At 37.1% G+C, this 17,097-nt stretch overlaps 1 protein-coding gene across 3 annotated transcripts; it reads left to right on the forward strand.

The window, feature by feature from the left end:
- The first annotated feature begins 954 nt into the window (after positions 1–954).
- On the forward strand, positions 955–15,120 carry LOC111263628 (uncharacterized). Of its 3 annotated transcripts, XM_022838908.2 has the most exons (17): positions 957–1,455; positions 2,862–2,969; positions 5,173–5,244; positions 5,645–5,785; positions 5,961–6,068; positions 6,406–6,524; positions 7,103–7,288; positions 7,776–7,839; positions 8,212–8,313; positions 8,859–8,951; positions 9,094–9,184; positions 9,823–9,959; positions 10,289–10,411; positions 10,635–10,880; positions 11,209–11,289; positions 12,323–12,479; positions 14,426–15,120. In XM_022838908.2, exons 1-17 carry the CDS (start codon positions 1,306–1,308, stop codon positions 14,437–14,439), a joined length of 1,992 nt encoding a protein of 663 aa, XP_022694643.1. In that variant the 5' UTR covers positions 957–1,305; the 3' UTR covers positions 14,440–15,120. The 3 variants fall into 3 exon arrangements, with proteins under 3 accessions (XP_022694652.1, XP_022694643.1, XP_022694639.1); XM_022838917.2 differs by lacking the exon at positions 14,426–15,120 and having other exon boundaries at positions 955–1,455; positions 10,319–10,411; positions 12,323–13,075; XM_022838904.2 differs by lacking the exon at positions 14,426–15,120 and having other exon boundaries at positions 958–1,455; positions 12,323–13,075.
- The last annotated feature ends 1,977 nt before the right edge of the window (positions 15,121–17,097 follow it).

Below are 17,097 nucleotides of genomic sequence, written 5' to 3' on the forward strand. Positions count from 1 at the left end.
AGCATTGTTCTTTATAAAATAATTTAATAAGGTACAAATAATTAATTTCTTTACTAGTAAATATATTTTCGGAAAAAGTGACTTAAAATATATTTGGGTAATTTAGTAAAAAATCCTGCCTTATGAAAATGAAATAAAAAATGAAGTAATGCGCCAGTAGTTTACACATACAATTTTTAGACTCTTATAATTCGATGGAATTTAAAAAATGGCATTTCTTTAAAATGACATTTTAAAAATAACGTTACATTTTTTAATAAAGTGTGACTCGATAAGAAAGAGACAAATGGAGGTTTGCGTTATTTGTCATATCATTAACGTGTTCGTTGCAATAAAAACCCGTCAACATGCTACAACAACGATACATTTGGAGAACATTAAAATACACCTTACATAACTGATTCTGGTCAGCCCTTCCTGAAAAGCGTCATCATGAAAACATATTTAAAACTTTACTTACAAACAGGACACGTTTATTACACATGTAATAGATAGTTTTATTTTATCCATCTCTATTAAAAAAATACATCTAATGTTTCACTTCTGAGTACGTCCATCCAAGTTAGCAAAAAATAGGGCAGAAACTATGATTCGGAACGAAGTCATTACTCAATAATTTCTTGCTTATCTTTACAATTATTACAAAACATAAGCTTAGCAAAGCTATTTTTAAACCCACTGAAGTTCGCCTTCTAGATGCCGCTTTGTTCAATCACATTGTTTGTGATTCCAGAACCTATTTAGACTAATCGATGACTATAACTATAGAAAACGCATATTCATCCTGCCAAATTTAAACAATGTAAGGCAAAAAAGCAAGTAATATATAAATATATATATATATGTTCGACAAAAAAAAAGATGATTCTTTGTGCCGCCTGCGCAATAACTAAAAATATCAACAAGCTTCCATGGCGGTGGCGAGGGTAATCCTTTCTGGAGAGAGCGTAGTAGAACACGCACACGCCGAACAAACATGCTTTATTTAGCTTTTGTTTTCGAAGGCATTATTGTACACAGAGGATAATAAATCAGTTCCTTAAAGCAATAAAGGACCCGTCGCGGAACTGCGGCTCGTGTTTCTCGCATAGCCCTCTCTTTTTTATGTGTTCACCGATGCTCCGTTCTGAGTGTTTACCTCACATACGTTCCATTCGAGTAAATCGAACACGTTGTTGGATACAACAGAAACATCTTGAGAGGTCGATCTAGTATAGTATAAGTTTGTTAGCAATTGGGCGAGTTAGAACGCCGAAGTTTTCCATTCGCGCATTCTAGTTCATACAAAGGAACGTCCTGAGGAAAATGATTACAACATTAAGCAGATTGTTGCAGGGTGCGCGGCGACCAAACGTCGTAGGTCGTTTAGCACGCACGAGTACTTCATATTCAGTAGCGCCGTCGTCAGTTTTGGGGTGTACATCTAGCAATCAAATGAATTACAAATCACTGAAGGTTTGTAATGTATTCGTGCATATTGACTGTGCTGATTATCTGAGGTTTGTTATGTGAGGCCAAACCAATTTTACTTGACAAATAAATATTAGAATAGATTAAAGTCCATATGAGGTCGTTCAGTGTAATGCTTCGAAAAATAACGTTTGAGGTTTATTTATTTTGATACCTATAAAAATATTTTTTTAGCCAATATTTGCATCCATATTTCGATGCCGGCTCTTTCTTTCGATACTGCGTTACGTAAAAGCCCGGGACTCGGCTTACTGGACGAGGTAGCCCCCTATGTTCCCTTAATTCATCTACATTTTCCATACCATTCGTCTACATATCAAAAACTGAATATAAAAATGGTGCTCGAATTAGAGTAATAAAGAAGCGAGTTTTTTTTTGTTTTTGACACTGGTAAACACAAGGCTTTTTTGACAGTCAAGTTTTTAATTTTCGCTCCGATATTTTCAATATGTACTCTTTTTTTCATGTTTTTTTTAGTTTTAAAGCTAGGGTATAGATGATTCAGAATAAGTGCTGCTAATAGGGATCAGTGCCCCACGGACTCTCAGCTGCTGCTTTTTTCTTTTTCATCAATATATCTATCTGTAAGAAGTTCACTAGATAACTTGTGAGACTCGTCTCTGTACATTTCAGCGGCCTTCTCAGTTGATTTTGTGAAGTTCTACGGCAGGGCAGTGTTTTCAGTCATGTGTGCTGTTATAATTAGTAGTGAGGACGATAAGTAAAGCCTACATAGGGTGAATTGTGATCAGTTCAGGATGATCGAGGTTGACCCCCATCCAACAAGGCTTTCTGGAATCATAACCGCAAGAAATGCATAAAATAAAAAACGAGATGTTTAATAGCCCAATTGTACTGCCATATGGCTACGTGGTCATTTGAATATATTTTCAAGGAAATTTAGGAAGACGGCATGAGTCAGCTCCGTGCAAAATCCCTATACACTGCACGAGCCGCTAATGGGGTTAGAACGAAACATGTTGGAATACGATAGTTTTCACTGTTGATTTTTTTCAATAAGTACTTAGATTGCCCTCCAATACAAACCTCTGTATTCACTGGCTCTGATTTGATACTTTTACTTTTCGAAGCCTGTGTAACATATGATACTCGGCGTAAAGTTTACGAAAGACAGGATAATATACAGTCATATTGGTTTAAATAACTATATTACGTTGTGTTACCATATACCAGAGTCACAAGTTAATAGACATATATGCAGATATGGCTTAAATAGAAGTACTGGTAAAACATACTGTTGTAGAACTACTGCTGACGTGATATGGACTCAAATACATTGATATATATAGACGTACGAAGTGGCCAGCTGGCGTCCCTAATAACGACTCTAACGAAGCTCTATAATTGCTTATTAATTATTCGCTGTACAGCGGTTTCCCTCTGTACCTGCCGAATCAGAACGAAGCACGAGGCTAGGAGAGAGTGATCTTCTTGTCCGCGAAATCAGAATCGCCTCTACTCCATGCGATCTCTTCAAGGTACGATTGCACGTTTCGTTCTTACTCTCTAACATTTTATTTCGAGCTTAGAAAAAACACCTCTAAAGAAAAGGTTGCCCTATAACTAGGGCGGAATATTCTTTCTAAGGGCATTTGAAAAAACTCTGTAAGCTAGCATTTCAACAGTTTTCAGCCAGCATATTACAGTTTGTCTATAAGGATTTATTGTTCCATATGTAGGTACATGTAGGTGCTATATGTTTCTACTTGAACCATCTATCAACGGCACATGAGAATCTGGGATTACATGGTTTCTTACTAGCTGACCCATTATCTGAATAATACTGGCAGAGTTCAGTCCCGACAGTAAAGAAGATATTTAAAGTAAGAAGAAGTCATTATGTAATAAATATAATTCGTATGAATTCTTTACGAACAAGTTAAAATCCATCTCTATTTCCGTATTTTCTATAGTATTTAATAATAGACAACCTTCATTTTAATATATCATAGCCTAATGCTTATCGTTGACTTTTAAGCAAAACAATTAATCTGGTAATCTGGTTTACTGTATTACTTTTCTAGCGCGGTATGTATGAACACTATAAGTGATCTATATTAATAGCAATATGTGAAAAGATGATTTGTTGTCTAATAACTTTATAAAGTTTAATAGAAATTAAAAAGTATAAAAGAGTAATACCTGGACGGTTTACGGACGCGCTTATGTTTACCATGCCTGCTTTGATAAGAGTGTTTGAATAATACGTATTTCACGTATTTCAAAAACGTGGTATGTATTTATATAAAGTAGTATTGATAATAGTTATATCAGGTTTCTTCGTAAACGAAAAATCAAGCGTCCTACTTAAATTTTAGCAATAAATAGACTTATCACATGTTCGTCATCACTCTTCATGACTTCCTTGCGTCTATCATATTCCTTCTCTCTAGATATTTTCAGATCTGACATGTATCTTAGGGCCCTTTTCATCGTAAAATGTAAGGTTATTATGTTCATGTGCCAGTGATCAAAGAAAAAAATGAACCTTCGTTAAAGTGAAATATATATTGAAAAATATATTGAGTTCCCCATTCGAGCCCTTGCAGGAAGGCTTTCACAGTTTTAGCCGTATGTAGCCTGGCATTGTTGTGGGAAGCGATGACTGTGTCTTGTCTTTCAGCTATTTTTTGTTCAATCGATGGAACTGTGTTGTTCCTCTCAAGCAGGTCCTAGTGTAAAGGACCGCTTTAACCTTACCAAATACCGGTCTTCTTGGGACGAAGATCTGGCTTAATTCTGGGCTTGGGCATACCTCCCAGAGCCACCAGTTTTTTGCTCCGCTTTATATCTACATGGATACACCACTTTACAGACTGGTAACAATTCTACGTAGGAACCTGTTATTGTGTCTACGCGTTGCTCGATGCTAGACGAGATAGGTTTTGACAAGTAATGAAAAGCTGGGTTTCTTTGCGCAGTAAATCCTATAGATGTGAGGTGGCCATCGGCAATCATATGACCACAATCTGTTTTCCGTTTAATTTATCTACCGTCTTCCTTCAAAGGTGCCGTCAATCAGTTTTCATCGACTTCAGATAGATCGAATCAGATAGCCGACCGAGGCAGGGCACACCTTCCAGTTACCAGATGCTATTCTCGAACCTTGGAAACCAGTTTTAAGCAGTCCTATGAGTTATAGACTTCTTGCTATACACGGCACAAATATACCGTGCTGCTTCGGCACTTGTTTAACCTCAGCAAAAAGGCGAAATAGAATAGGAGTCCGCGAATGTCCGCCTATAAAGCTTAAGCTCGAAAGAAAAATCTGCTCACTGTACAATGGACTTACAGCAAAAGTAAAGCACTTTCGTGAAGAACGAAATTACCGGTGGAGGAATAAAAGAAAAAGGTGGCATAGAAGATGAACTAAAAGTATTTGTATTCCAAGTAATACTTTAACTAATATTTAAATTTAATTAGTTAAATTAAATGTCAGCGATATTTATTAAGTAGGCTTCTTTTTAGGCGACGGTTTGGCTACACATACATTGCAAATAGTATTCCATGCAGTAGCTTACTAGCTAGCGCAAATCCAAAATTTCAGGGTTGTTGAAAGGTAGACTTACATATCTTTTCTATATAATTACATGTTATACAAATGTAAACCTATTTCTCTTAGATCCGTTTGCTTTTTATATTTTCTAGCTTGCAACCCTTTTTTGTTTGTTGTCGTTACAGGTTATTAAACTATATCATCCGATCATGAATAACAGACATCTGTCAAAATGTTTTAACAATTTGCATACTATGGTAAGTTTGCAGATTCGAAAAATACTAGTTCTAACGATAAACATGAATTTCTTTTCGCGTTTATCGATTCGAATTTCGACAACAGGAAGTGTTTATATTTTTTTTTGTCCCGCGTTTAGTGCTTTTCAGTTTGTCGATAGTTCCTGTAAGGTGAAATACTTTAGGTTCACTTTTCTTTGCGGGAGCGTTTCACGTTTTGTAGATGACCCCCCCCCCCCCTGAATCGAATATGCCTTTGTTGCGTTCTACGTGCTATTTTGAAAGAAACCTGTTCTCAAAGCTTCTCGGTAATTTCTCGGCGAGCATCTTTATGTATAAGTAAGTAAGGTTTGCGTGCAGGAATGTACCCATATTTATGTATTACATGTAACTAAGAACTGTAGTTTGCTCAACTGCACAGGTGAAGGAGGGAAAAGCTGACCTACAAACCATTACCGACGCATCAGAGTTCAAGATTCTGTCTGCTCGGGTCCTTAAACGATTACAATTTTACGATGTGGGACAGTTGTTACAACTTCTCAGCATATTTAACACTTTCAAAGTAAGAGGATAAACTCGCTGCTTCCTTTAACTAATATCTAATTATAAAAATAGTAATGAGTGAAACATGTAACGAATTTAAATATGGTTCAATATATAACGAAACTCGTTTCGAGATTATTAAGTAATTAAACAGAGATGAATAAGAGATTTCGTAAATATCGTCTTTGTTTTAGGTCGCACCGAACTCGTCGTTGGTACAGGGCATTTGTGAAAGTATTCGAACATCATTAAAGTGTTTCAAGGTTAATCAACTGATTTTCCTTGACACCCAGCTCGCTCAAGTATGTTGGTAACGTTGGCTGCTATGTAACGTGACTTAGATACGAGTCAAGCTAGGAGCAAACTGAGGAAAAGCGGATTTTTGACCCGAAGCTTGTCTTCATTGTGCAGACAAGCTTATTATAATGCCATGTACAGGGTAATCCAAAAGCCAAAAAAGTCACATCTAGTGACTTATAGGTTATTCGCTTTTCTGACTATTTGCAACTTACAGCAATTTTAGGTCAGGTGTCTCAGGTGTTTGATGAACATTGCTCAGCACTCAAAGGATGTTTTATCGTTATACTTCATTCTAACCGATTATTTGCCGTTTCATGTACGTGCCTACAATGCGCCTAGTTTAAAAAACGTGGAGAGCTAACAACGACAATGGAAATTCTTAAATCGACACTACCTATTATTTTCCAAGAAAAATGTACCTCCGAATTCGACATAACTAACCTAGAGAAAACCTTCAAGTAAGTTCACAGATTTTGGTAGTGGGTGTATATATAAACACGGAGGTATTAGCTTCACAACAATAACAGACTGGAATGATGATGCCATACTTGATTGGTACTTGTTAAGCGCTCTACAGTTTCCGAGAGTCTGTTTTTGTTCAACCAGCAACCGTTATGAGTAAACAAAAGTTGAGCATGTTTCGCTAGAACGGCAACAAGTCTCAGAGAGATTATGTATTCCTGGAATCAGCTTCCAGCTTATGTAAACCCATAAAAATCCGCATTGTGTTTTCGTATTTCGCTTAACATTGTCCTAAACTTTAACAGTGCGTCTCGTAGAAGCTCGAAAGAATTCTATGATAATATTGGGGCTCTTAATTTTCCTACACTTATAGGAAAGCTAAAGCGTCTTTGTTCAACCTCTAAAAGGCCAGTCTTGTCCTCTGTTATATTCGAAATTGGCACATCGATAGTAAGATTATGATAGGCAATAGTGCCGCTTCGTAATTATGATCCCAATCCTGTTTTCCAGAGTGCGCAATTAGTTTAGTTTATATTGATGAAATCTAATGACAGCGTTTTGTATTGTATCTAAGTGCTCTAAGATTCGCTGTTCGCACCGGCTGCAGCGATCAAACGTTAGAGTTTTTTTCCTCGTCGCTTACATCATACTGCCGAAGTATCAGCGCTTGCAAAGCTGCGAACCTGCTAATCGATATACCAAGTACCAACAACGAATTTCAAGATAATACCAGTGATAAGTTCGGCTCGTCTTCATTCAGGTACGATCTTCAAAGTAGATCCACTTCAGACAGGCATACAGCTATTGCGCTATTGTCTTCAGCCGTACATGATAGGTCCGAATGATATATCCTCTGTTCGAGCTTAACGTAGTATTCGATCCCTGTACTTATACAATACAATTGATAGGGATCTCAAATACGGAGCGGGTTAAGTGACTCAAGGAATCGTCTTTTGCCCTACCTCTCTACGATGCAGTATTCACAAGAGAATGATTCCCATTTATTTTAATTATGCCCCACTAAATTTGTAGTAGGTGTCGTATGAGGTTCATTAGCTGATTTAATTCATTAGCCTGCCTTTGATGTGACGATGTTTACGAACTAGTTACTCGTTTCTTGAAACTTTGACAGTAGGTTGCCCGCTCTGACCTTTTAATTCGCTACGATATGCAGGATTCCTGACACAATATAGGAGGTGCGTCAAAACAATTATGGTTTACTTCAAATTTTTCTTCTATTATTTCAGGGAAATCATTCACTCATGTATGGATGCAATAACAAAAGACCCTCGCAGTATTCGTAAAGTTGCGGTTAGTCTGTAGATTGAGATACGCATTTTGACTATTATATTCGTTATCATTAGACCGAGTTTATTATTTTGGGTATGGGTAAGCACTTACAGTTGTATAAGAGGCAGTACAATAATGTTTTTAATAATTATTTACCCATCGTTTTTATCTAGCATTTACGTGTGATAATGTGATTTATGGTCAACAGTAATTTTTTAGCTCGAGTAAAGAACATATTGTATAAAAAACGAGTAAAAAACACTATATTATTTTTTGCTCCCATCGACAGCTAGGCAAACCAATCAGAGCTTGTACAGTAACAGATTTTGTGAATCTAAGTGAGCTTCTGTTCATGGCTTAAGATGCTTCCTTTTACTACCTTGTCTTCATCAGGTCCAGCTACTCGTCGGAAAGCTACCCATTCTGGGCTTTTCGGAACGTCTTTATGACGCCCTTTGGGCCTTGGCGGCTGAGGAAAAATGGAATCTTTCGCAAGTACGAGCACATCTTTGGACTGCATAATTAATGACTAAATTGACATAATGAATAAATTACGTTCTGTTTAAATGTGCATGAATTCGTAAGAGCAGCCTTGTAGTAGTAAAGTGCGATTATTTCAATATGATGCGACATGCCAGTGACATTTCGAAGCTACTTTGCTCTGCATGGCTTCCTTGTTAGAATAGTCGACCTGAACCTTATATATATATATATATATATATATATATATATATAACTAGCACTAAATGCTCCTTTCATCGTAATAGCCTAGTGACTGCTTGCTAATCTTGGGGGCACGGTGTGGTGTGGCCTAGATTCGGACCTGGGAATACATACACGGTTCGTTTCGGGCTGAATGAGATGCCTAACAGCGCTAAAATTCCAGACATGTGTAACATCTATTTCATCTTTGACATATTATTTATACTAATACATTCACACGTAATATATCAGTTGACTACAGATGAACTAAGTCATTTTTGTGTGCAGTTAGAAAAGTAATCGCGGCCTTTGAGCATTTTCTTTCTATTTCTTTTCAGGTCACTTCGCTAGCTTATGTCTCCCAACGAGCAAAATATTTTACAGTCGACAGTGGCAAGTTGATTCGGAACAAACTCAATGAAGAAAATGAGGTAACTTATCTAATGCTTCCGATACTCAAGGATCAAGTTCGAATTGAATTGCCAGAAAAGATTCATAACTTATTAGCGTTATATCAAGTTGGAGGCTCCATAATAACACTCATTCTATCCTTTGTGTTCTACTCGTATGAAGACTCCAACAAGATCGGTACTCCTGTCGCGTTTCATAGCTTACCTTTCGTGTCATAATCGTCTTCTAAGACTACACCCGCCGGACGCCGAAGGTAATATTATTATGTGACGACCGTAACAAGGCCTTTCCATGAATGATGTATCTCAAAGCTTCTGACAGATTGCCCTAATAGTTAGTATCACCTTAAGCAATTAAACAAATGCTGAAACAAAATATTAAAATATAATCTACGAATGTTAGCTAGCGATGTGACAAGTCAAAAGTGACAACTCGAAAATTACTAAAAGCAGGACTTCGGGTAAAAATGATATGAGACTAAAAAAGAAACTTGTGGACTTACATGGGCTGAATCTTTATTGGGAAGATTTTTACTTTCAACTTATCACCCCGGTGACTAAGCATCCCTATTTTTTTATTACGTTGTTTTCTAATTTTTATAAACTGAAAATTTGCAATTCGTATGGAACGATGATAATATATTAATAGAGCGAATATACATTTCCACAGCGGATCTGGTATGATTTAGTCATGTCCTGAGGCCGTTCATACGATCCCCTAGACTTCTGCTTTGGCTTGCTCATCACATCTGGTTTCCAATTTAAGAGATGGTTCGGTGTAGTATTACGGTGATTGCCTGTTTTTTTTTTCTTGTACCAAGCCGTACATGACACAGAAACGATCTTCTGCGTTAATCTGGCCGTCTGGTATTAAAAGCAATCAACGTTGCAGATGAGGACGCTCTCACTAAAAAGGCTGCCTGCATTATCGCTGCGAGTATCGAACCCAAGTGGTTGATCTCTTCACCGTCACACTTCAGCAAATTCGTAAGAGACCTGGCTATTACTGGTGTCTTCCCGAAGAATCATGTGAGTTATTGCGTGAATGATGCTTAGTGTGGGCACGTCCAAGAAAGCACATTTCTGTGGATCTCACTGTAATGAATAAAATCTTCTATGGAAAATAGGTGCAGCTTTTTAGTTCGCTAGCTACGTGCAATTATAAAACATTCGGTCGGGTACTTAATAGCTAATTGGTACATTGTAGCGAGCGATTTGATTCACAAGTCACTCGGCCTGCTTCTGGTTAGACCAGTAAAGTGTACGGTCGACATGCTTTAGCTCTCCTTTCAATCACTGGATGACCTTTAAACTTTGACAAGAGTTTTAACTATCGATTTGATTTAATGTTTGTTTAGTTGGAAATGTTGTTTAGTCCGACTTTTCAGGAGAGCACTTTGACGGCAAGCAAAAAAGCGAACCCGAGAATCCTGAAATGTTTACTCGATGCGGAACAGTTAGTTCGTCTAAACCTGCCGGAGGTACGCCCTTCAATCATCTTACGAACGACCCTAGAAAAGCAATATGCGATTCATCGGGATAAATGTTGATAAGTGATCCGCAACGAATGCTATAAGTATATACATTATGTATTCGTTCGCGTTGGCCCGAGAAGTGGTAGACTTCATTTTAGATGAACTGTGTTTTTGAATGTCGCTTTACTGGGAGTGGATGCTTAACTTTAGTACGTTGGACTTACTGAAGGGTTCGACAGCCTTTCGGCTTATCCCGGAGCTGCGGTCAGAGGCACTGCATTGTTTGGACCATTTTGCCCTCGATTATACACCGGTTAAGGCGCATTTGGCTAACGCGTTGGGAGGAAGCCAGTTTTTAGCGGAAAGGGTCGTCACGCCTTTCGATACAAGAATTGACTTGATGGTCGCTATGCGACGCGGCGACTACCCTATCGCGATATCTGACAATAATAGTACTAATGATGATATATTTCAGGTAGGTTTGCATCCACCTCGAATATTTAGTAGTGCTTAATTGTGTTTACATTTAACATACACGTGCGTTTTGTATGCTTTCAAATAGTGATAAAAAAAAAAAAAAAACTATTGAGATGCATTTTACGTCAAATATAATCGGGTAAACCTTCTTTTACTGTTATTTCTCAATGCATGGGTTAATTCGTGAAGATAGTGCCAGAGGCCCGGTCTTATGCTTGAACCACTAGTACCGTACTTATAAAATGGTTATACGGCATAGGAGGTTTAGAAAATCGTCAAAGACATTGCGAATAAGTAACGCGCGTTTGTAACTATTGATTGTTCAGAGTCTTCCCGCAGAGAGCAAAGTTGTAGCTATCATGCTGACAAACAAAGCTCAACTTCTCCGTGGTTCGGGATTACCGATGGTGCGTACAAGTTATCATTCTTGTAATTATTTAAAACGTGCATGTGTGAGGTTATTCAAAATTATCGCTTGGAAGGGAACGACTACCGCCTGTACGATGTTTGTCTTTTCGTAGCAATGGATCGTAAAAAGCTTGCATGAATTTAGCTTAGAATGATTTCATTAAGAGAAGAAAGGGTGCAGGGCAGCTATGGAGCATCCGAAGCAAATAAACGTAGGGCACCATTTATGTTTTAGCTAGTAAAAATTATCTTCTTTAGAATATAGGAACGCGACGACTATAGGAACCTATTTAAGCTACAAGACTTTTTATCTAATAAAGCTCTGGTGATGCCTGATTCTTCAGTTTTAAACGATGACTCTGATGTATTATTTTATTCAAAGGTAATGCATTGTCAATTGCCCGTTATTGTGCTAAAGAAATATGCCATAGGATCACGTCGTAAGAACGAGTAATTTTTCAAATTCGGTACTTTCTAGCTAACCTTGCTGTATTTTATTAACCTCCATTTTTTTTTTGTTTGTATTTGTTTCCATACACGTTTAGCATTAACATAGAAAAATTGTGCGCGAAATATTTAGCTAAGCTTACAGCCCCCTCTGGTACGACATGTATATACCCAGAAACGATTAGACGATCTGGTATCGCTAAGGTTATGTTAAATAATATTCCATTGAGCTATTTCACAGCCCCATTTTCATCTTGTCTCATCATATGTTTAATCGATACACTGCTAAATCTCATTATTGAATGTAGTTGTTAGAAGCTAAGTTTATAGTAGTTTATACCTAACGAGAACTTCTATGCCTGCATGAAATGCTAAATCAAAGGAAAATCTGTAATCATTAAATATATACAGCCTGCCGTTCAGTGCCGTACGGGAATTACCACGTGTGAAATTTATGCAAACTTCTTGTTTGTCGACTTCATGTTCAGCGTTGATGCCAGCCGTTTTTTTTTTTCCATACTTTTACGTAAACTTATGTATACCTTTCAATTTCTTCGTTGCTGTGATTCCATCGTGATTCTCTAGATGGATGAATTGGTTCAAGTTGAACTTCTTCGAGCACAAAGGATGTGTCCGGTAGTCATCAACCTGGACGAGTGGATAGCTCTGATGGAGCACGAAAAAATACCGTACATTATGCAAAACATCAAGAAAGCTCTAGAAGTCGGACAAGCATACGAAGGTTGTAAAATGGACGTTGACGCTATCTAATTTTTGTGTATTTAATAAAAATTAAACATAAAGTCTTCGAACATGTAATGATCGGTTGGCGAGAAAGTGTCTAACGCGAGGTGTCTATACCACGACTTCGTACGAACAGATACTGTGATAATAATTGTCTAGTGTAGTTATATCCTTAGTCGAAACGATAGCACCGGGTCTATCTCATTGTCGCTCTGTCAGCGACTGTTTATGTGACCTTTTGATTGGAAATAAAAATTGTTTTAGTTCAAAAGGTATGACGAAGTATAACATTTACTGGTAACAATGAGTAAGAGTGTCAGGCCTTGTTGCTCATTGTGCCAATCAAAGGCGAATCCGGATGGCAGAAAATGTGTGCTAGCTATAAAACGTTTGTAGATAAGCTGGTTGAACTAAGTTAAATAATGTAGAAATTTTACCCTGTAATATATGTGTTTTATTATTATATATTTTATATATGTTTTATTTTTTTAAATAGTTGTAAACAAAGAGTGTTTTTGAGCACATATTTTTTCTTAAATAAACATCCGAGCCAGTTATATAGTAAACGGTCGTTAAGCTACCAACTGAGCTGAATTTTTGTAGATCTTAATAATCTCTAGAAAAAATACTTGAATATGAACCATAGTTTCATTCTGATATCTAGAGACGATTTACAGTTTGGTGTAAATTGTAATCTTAATACATCTAACAACGGAATAATCTTTCTTCAAAAAAGTTGTCAGGTTTTCGAAATTCAGACACAGTTTTCTAGTGTTTATATAAAGCAGGCCTATTTCGTTTGATAAATCCCTTTATTTTAAAAAGGAAACGATTATTGACACGATTTTGTTTACAGTTCGTTTTTGCCGCCTCATTTGGGGCTTTCTGGCAGTTCAAAGCGTATTCTCTGCGCAGTATCAAGATTCGATGAATTTTCTTAATGCTTCAGTCAGAAAGCAATACAAAGGTTTTTTACTGATATTAATTAAGTTGATTCGTAATAAGATAAATATTTACTTTTAAAAATGATACGTAAATACTTTTAAATCTTGAAAATTGTTTAAAATTTTGCGGAAATAACTATTGCACGTACTGTATCAATCAACGTATGTAATGAGTTATCAAACGTATCTCTTCACCATCCTGTGGAACAATAACCTATCTAATAAAACAGGTTAACATTTCGATATCTATTGCTTAAAAATATGAACAGCTATTGATCGCAGGCATAATAAAAGTTCTAGCTGCGGTAAGGTATAGAACACACATTTTAATTTTAAAGTACCATAGTTAAATTGAAAATAACTTAGTTCACCCCTCATTGTCCCCACAATAACCGCACAGGTTGTCAGAAATCATATAACAGAACTTCCTAGTGCTAGATGGCACTAGGTTTTATCGACAGTTAATGCTACGGCAATAATTATGTTATTATAATAACTATCCTGCTATTATAGCATATATTCATTACTGTTTGGCATACATTATTACTCTCGTGTATTTTCACAAAAATCAACAGTGAACTTTTCCGGCATCGGTACCCACAATCGTATGAAATATAAGGATTGTTTTATAAAGCAGTCGTGTCCGACTCATAATCATACGTAGTGATCTGAGCCATCCGTAGCCCGATCTATCGTGTCAACCATGGAGTAAATTTTATCGGTGATTTCACTTGTGGGGAAAATTTGATACTATCAATTTAAGGTAACAACCTTTTCTAATATTGTACAGGCAGTTTACGATTCGGTTTCACGTCACGGTCGTCTCTGTCCATTCCCATTGCTTAGTAGTAAGGTCTATATCTCTGTATGCTTACCTATTACATTGCCTGAGGGTAAAACACTGAAAGGATGAATATAATATCGATAATTTTTTTGCAAAAAATACGCCCGATTTTTTAGCGTTATATTTATCGATTTTTTCTTTGTTCTTCAATTGCAGGCTGCATAATGTAAATTTTAATGCTGAATCCATTGAAGAGACTAGCCGGACGTACCCAAATGTAAATCTTTGCCTTTAGTGCGTTTTTACGGGATGTGGCGTCCGACATGTAGAGACGAATGCAAGCCAGAATAGCTGCGAACACAATAAAGCATTGTATGATGACAGTAACATGTGATCGGCACTGTACGTATTGGCGAGCTAGGTTACATATATGTTATTTCTATAGGGTTACAAGGTTTACCCCTACCACTTATGCATAGTTGTTTGCATTTCATATTTTTCGTTACTTCTTCATCGGTACTTTTTAATATATCGTGCCGTATGCAAATACAAAGTACGACCTTCATGATGATGGTCCTAGAAAGCTTATTATTTTTGTACATTGCACCCGAAGGGCATTCAGGAATAGGCAGTTTAAATGTGCACCTTGTTTAAGCGTTAGGCATATTCCTGTACAAATAGGTTGTTTGTTACATAGTTACAGTCAGCCTTCTCCGATCACAGAAATAAAAATCTTGTAGCTTGTTGCTCATGTTGGTCAGTCAATATAAAGCAAAACTACACCCTGGACATGGGCAAACAGTGATTTCAGCAACATCATATCAGTCCGCAAATAGACTAACCTAGCTTTAGCAGAATTCAGGTTTTCATCTATTTTAATGGTAGAAATAAATGGTAGAGTATGCCAAACAGCCAACGCGTGATTATCCTATTAATCATCGTAATAAACAGGAATTTTTTGGCACGTTAGTGTATGAAAAAAAATACCGTGTTTGTAGTTTATAGTATATTTATAGAAGGTACTTAGCTTATAGAGTGAAATTATATATTTTCGAATTTGTTTAATGCAGTCGTCAAACTATGACTTTTCAAATCAGTCTTCCTCGGAACGAAATCATTACCGTCTTAGTAAATATGCGTGGAGTTTTATTTTAAAAAGATCCACAGATTATGTGTCTTTTATCCTATTGCGAAGGCTTCTTTTGCAATATAACTCTAATAGTACGAATCACGAACTACTGCAATATAAAATGATTTCTTTGAGTGTTAGTTACTAGAAAGATTTCATGTGCTGGATTTCATGGATATGTTTTGCTCGGTATATATAATTATAGGGTTGTCTGAGAAAGACTGACAGTTTCTTTGGTGGGTGAGTTCAGAGTTCCATATCTCAGGCAATATTCCAGAAATTTCGATATTAAAGATGATTCTCATAGTGATCGACCAGTAACGAAAAAAGTTGATGAAATTATTGCGAAAATTAAGCTAGACCGATACGTGAATAACCACGAGATCACCGAAAAACGTAACCTAATGGTTTTAAACCAAAATTACAAAAATGTATGAAAGCCTCAAAAATATTTTACTCGAGCGTATTTTTTGATTTGCAAGAGCTTCTCTACAAAGTCAAGCCATCTTGAAACTGATCGATTGCCGAACAATAATATGCAAATAGAAAATAAGGTGCTCCACAACATATGGCACAAAGCCCAGGCTGACGCCAAAGAAGGTAACGCTATGTGTTCAGTAGAATTAGTGTTTTTTTTCTTTTATTTATCCGTTTAAAAAATTCGGAAAAAAGTCATTGATCGGTTCTTTCTCTAATGCTAAATGGTTTGTTTTTGCTTCATAGGCAAGTAGACGTTTGCAAGCGAGACGTTGTTCAAGTCAATAGCCAAATTCCGTAACGCGATTAGATTCAATGCGGCCAGTTCAGACCAGCCTTTATCGATCGTTCATTGCGGTTAGCTTTGTTAGTTTGTGGATGAAGCCCCTATTTTAGGGGCACGCTTTTTGCTGTGCCTCATTAAGCCCAGGGGGCAAGAGTCCTGGCAGACTGTGCTAGGCGCCGGAAATTCCCTGGAGCGGAAAGGCCCGTTAGACCGTTGAAAGTCTCGAGTGAACACTAGCAACAATGCCACAGTTCTGACAAAACAGGACAGCATATGATAGTTAACTCGCTAAGTTTACCATCAACCAATATCCTGCATTAAGTATAAGCGTAGAATATACAAAAAATTGCTATACCTGGCTTCGACTAAGTAGTACGTGAACGTGAATACGCGCTAACAGCGTAAGCATACCTTCTATGATGCGTATAGTTACGTGTTATAATTTTGATATATTAAATTTTCAAGGCATTCTTTTTCTGTGGTGTCAGATATACCAAGCTTTTAGGGCTATCTCTTTACTTTTATTGCCAACGAGTAATATAAAATCTCATGCGGTATGTCGTATCATGATTTCACACTTTACGTCCGTTATCTAAACCATTAGGCACTACTTATACGGCTGACTCTCAGCACGAAATAAGGCGCGTCTTGCCCCGCGCAAACGTACGGCACCATGTGTCTGCAAAGGGCAAACACATATGCATCGCGCTATCACAGGGACAGCAAAAGTCATCACTTCGAAGTCCAAACGAATTAGCGCTGCTCTAGCTCTCCGTTGATCGGATTAAACAAAAATACATAAGCAAAATACAATTGAAAATTCTGCAAGTGATTACAAAAATCGATTAGGAGCAGTGATGATCTAATTGAGCCGTCTTCGGTGAGCCAGGGGTAGATGTGGCACCTATATTGAAGGTCATCTGCGATCAACAGTCAAACGTTGAACTAACCAATGTTAACGTGCACCGGAACTACATGTCCCAATTCTATTTTTAG

The sequence above is a fragment of the Varroa jacobsoni genome, unplaced genomic scaffold (assembly GCF_002532875.2).
Source record: "Varroa jacobsoni isolate VJ856 unplaced genomic scaffold, vjacob_1.0 scaffold_80, whole genome shotgun sequence".
NCBI lineage: Eukaryota > Metazoa > Arthropoda > Arachnida > Mesostigmata > Varroidae > Varroa > Varroa jacobsoni.

Excerpts from the sequence above, each read along its gene's own strand:
- LOC111263628 (XM_022838904.2), top strand. The coding sequence starts at position 1,306 with ATGATTACAACATTAAGCAGATTGTTGCAGGGTGCGCGGCGACCAAAC. Across the intron at positions 6,525-7,102 it reads AACCTAGAGAAAACCTTCAA|TGCTCTAAGATTCGCTGTTC; the intron begins GTAAGTTCACAG and ends ATTGTATCTAAG. Across the intron at positions 9,960-10,288 it reads GTGTCTTCCCGAAGAATCAT|TTGGAAATGTTGTTTAGTCC; the intron begins GTGAGTTATTGC and ends ATGTTTGTTTAG.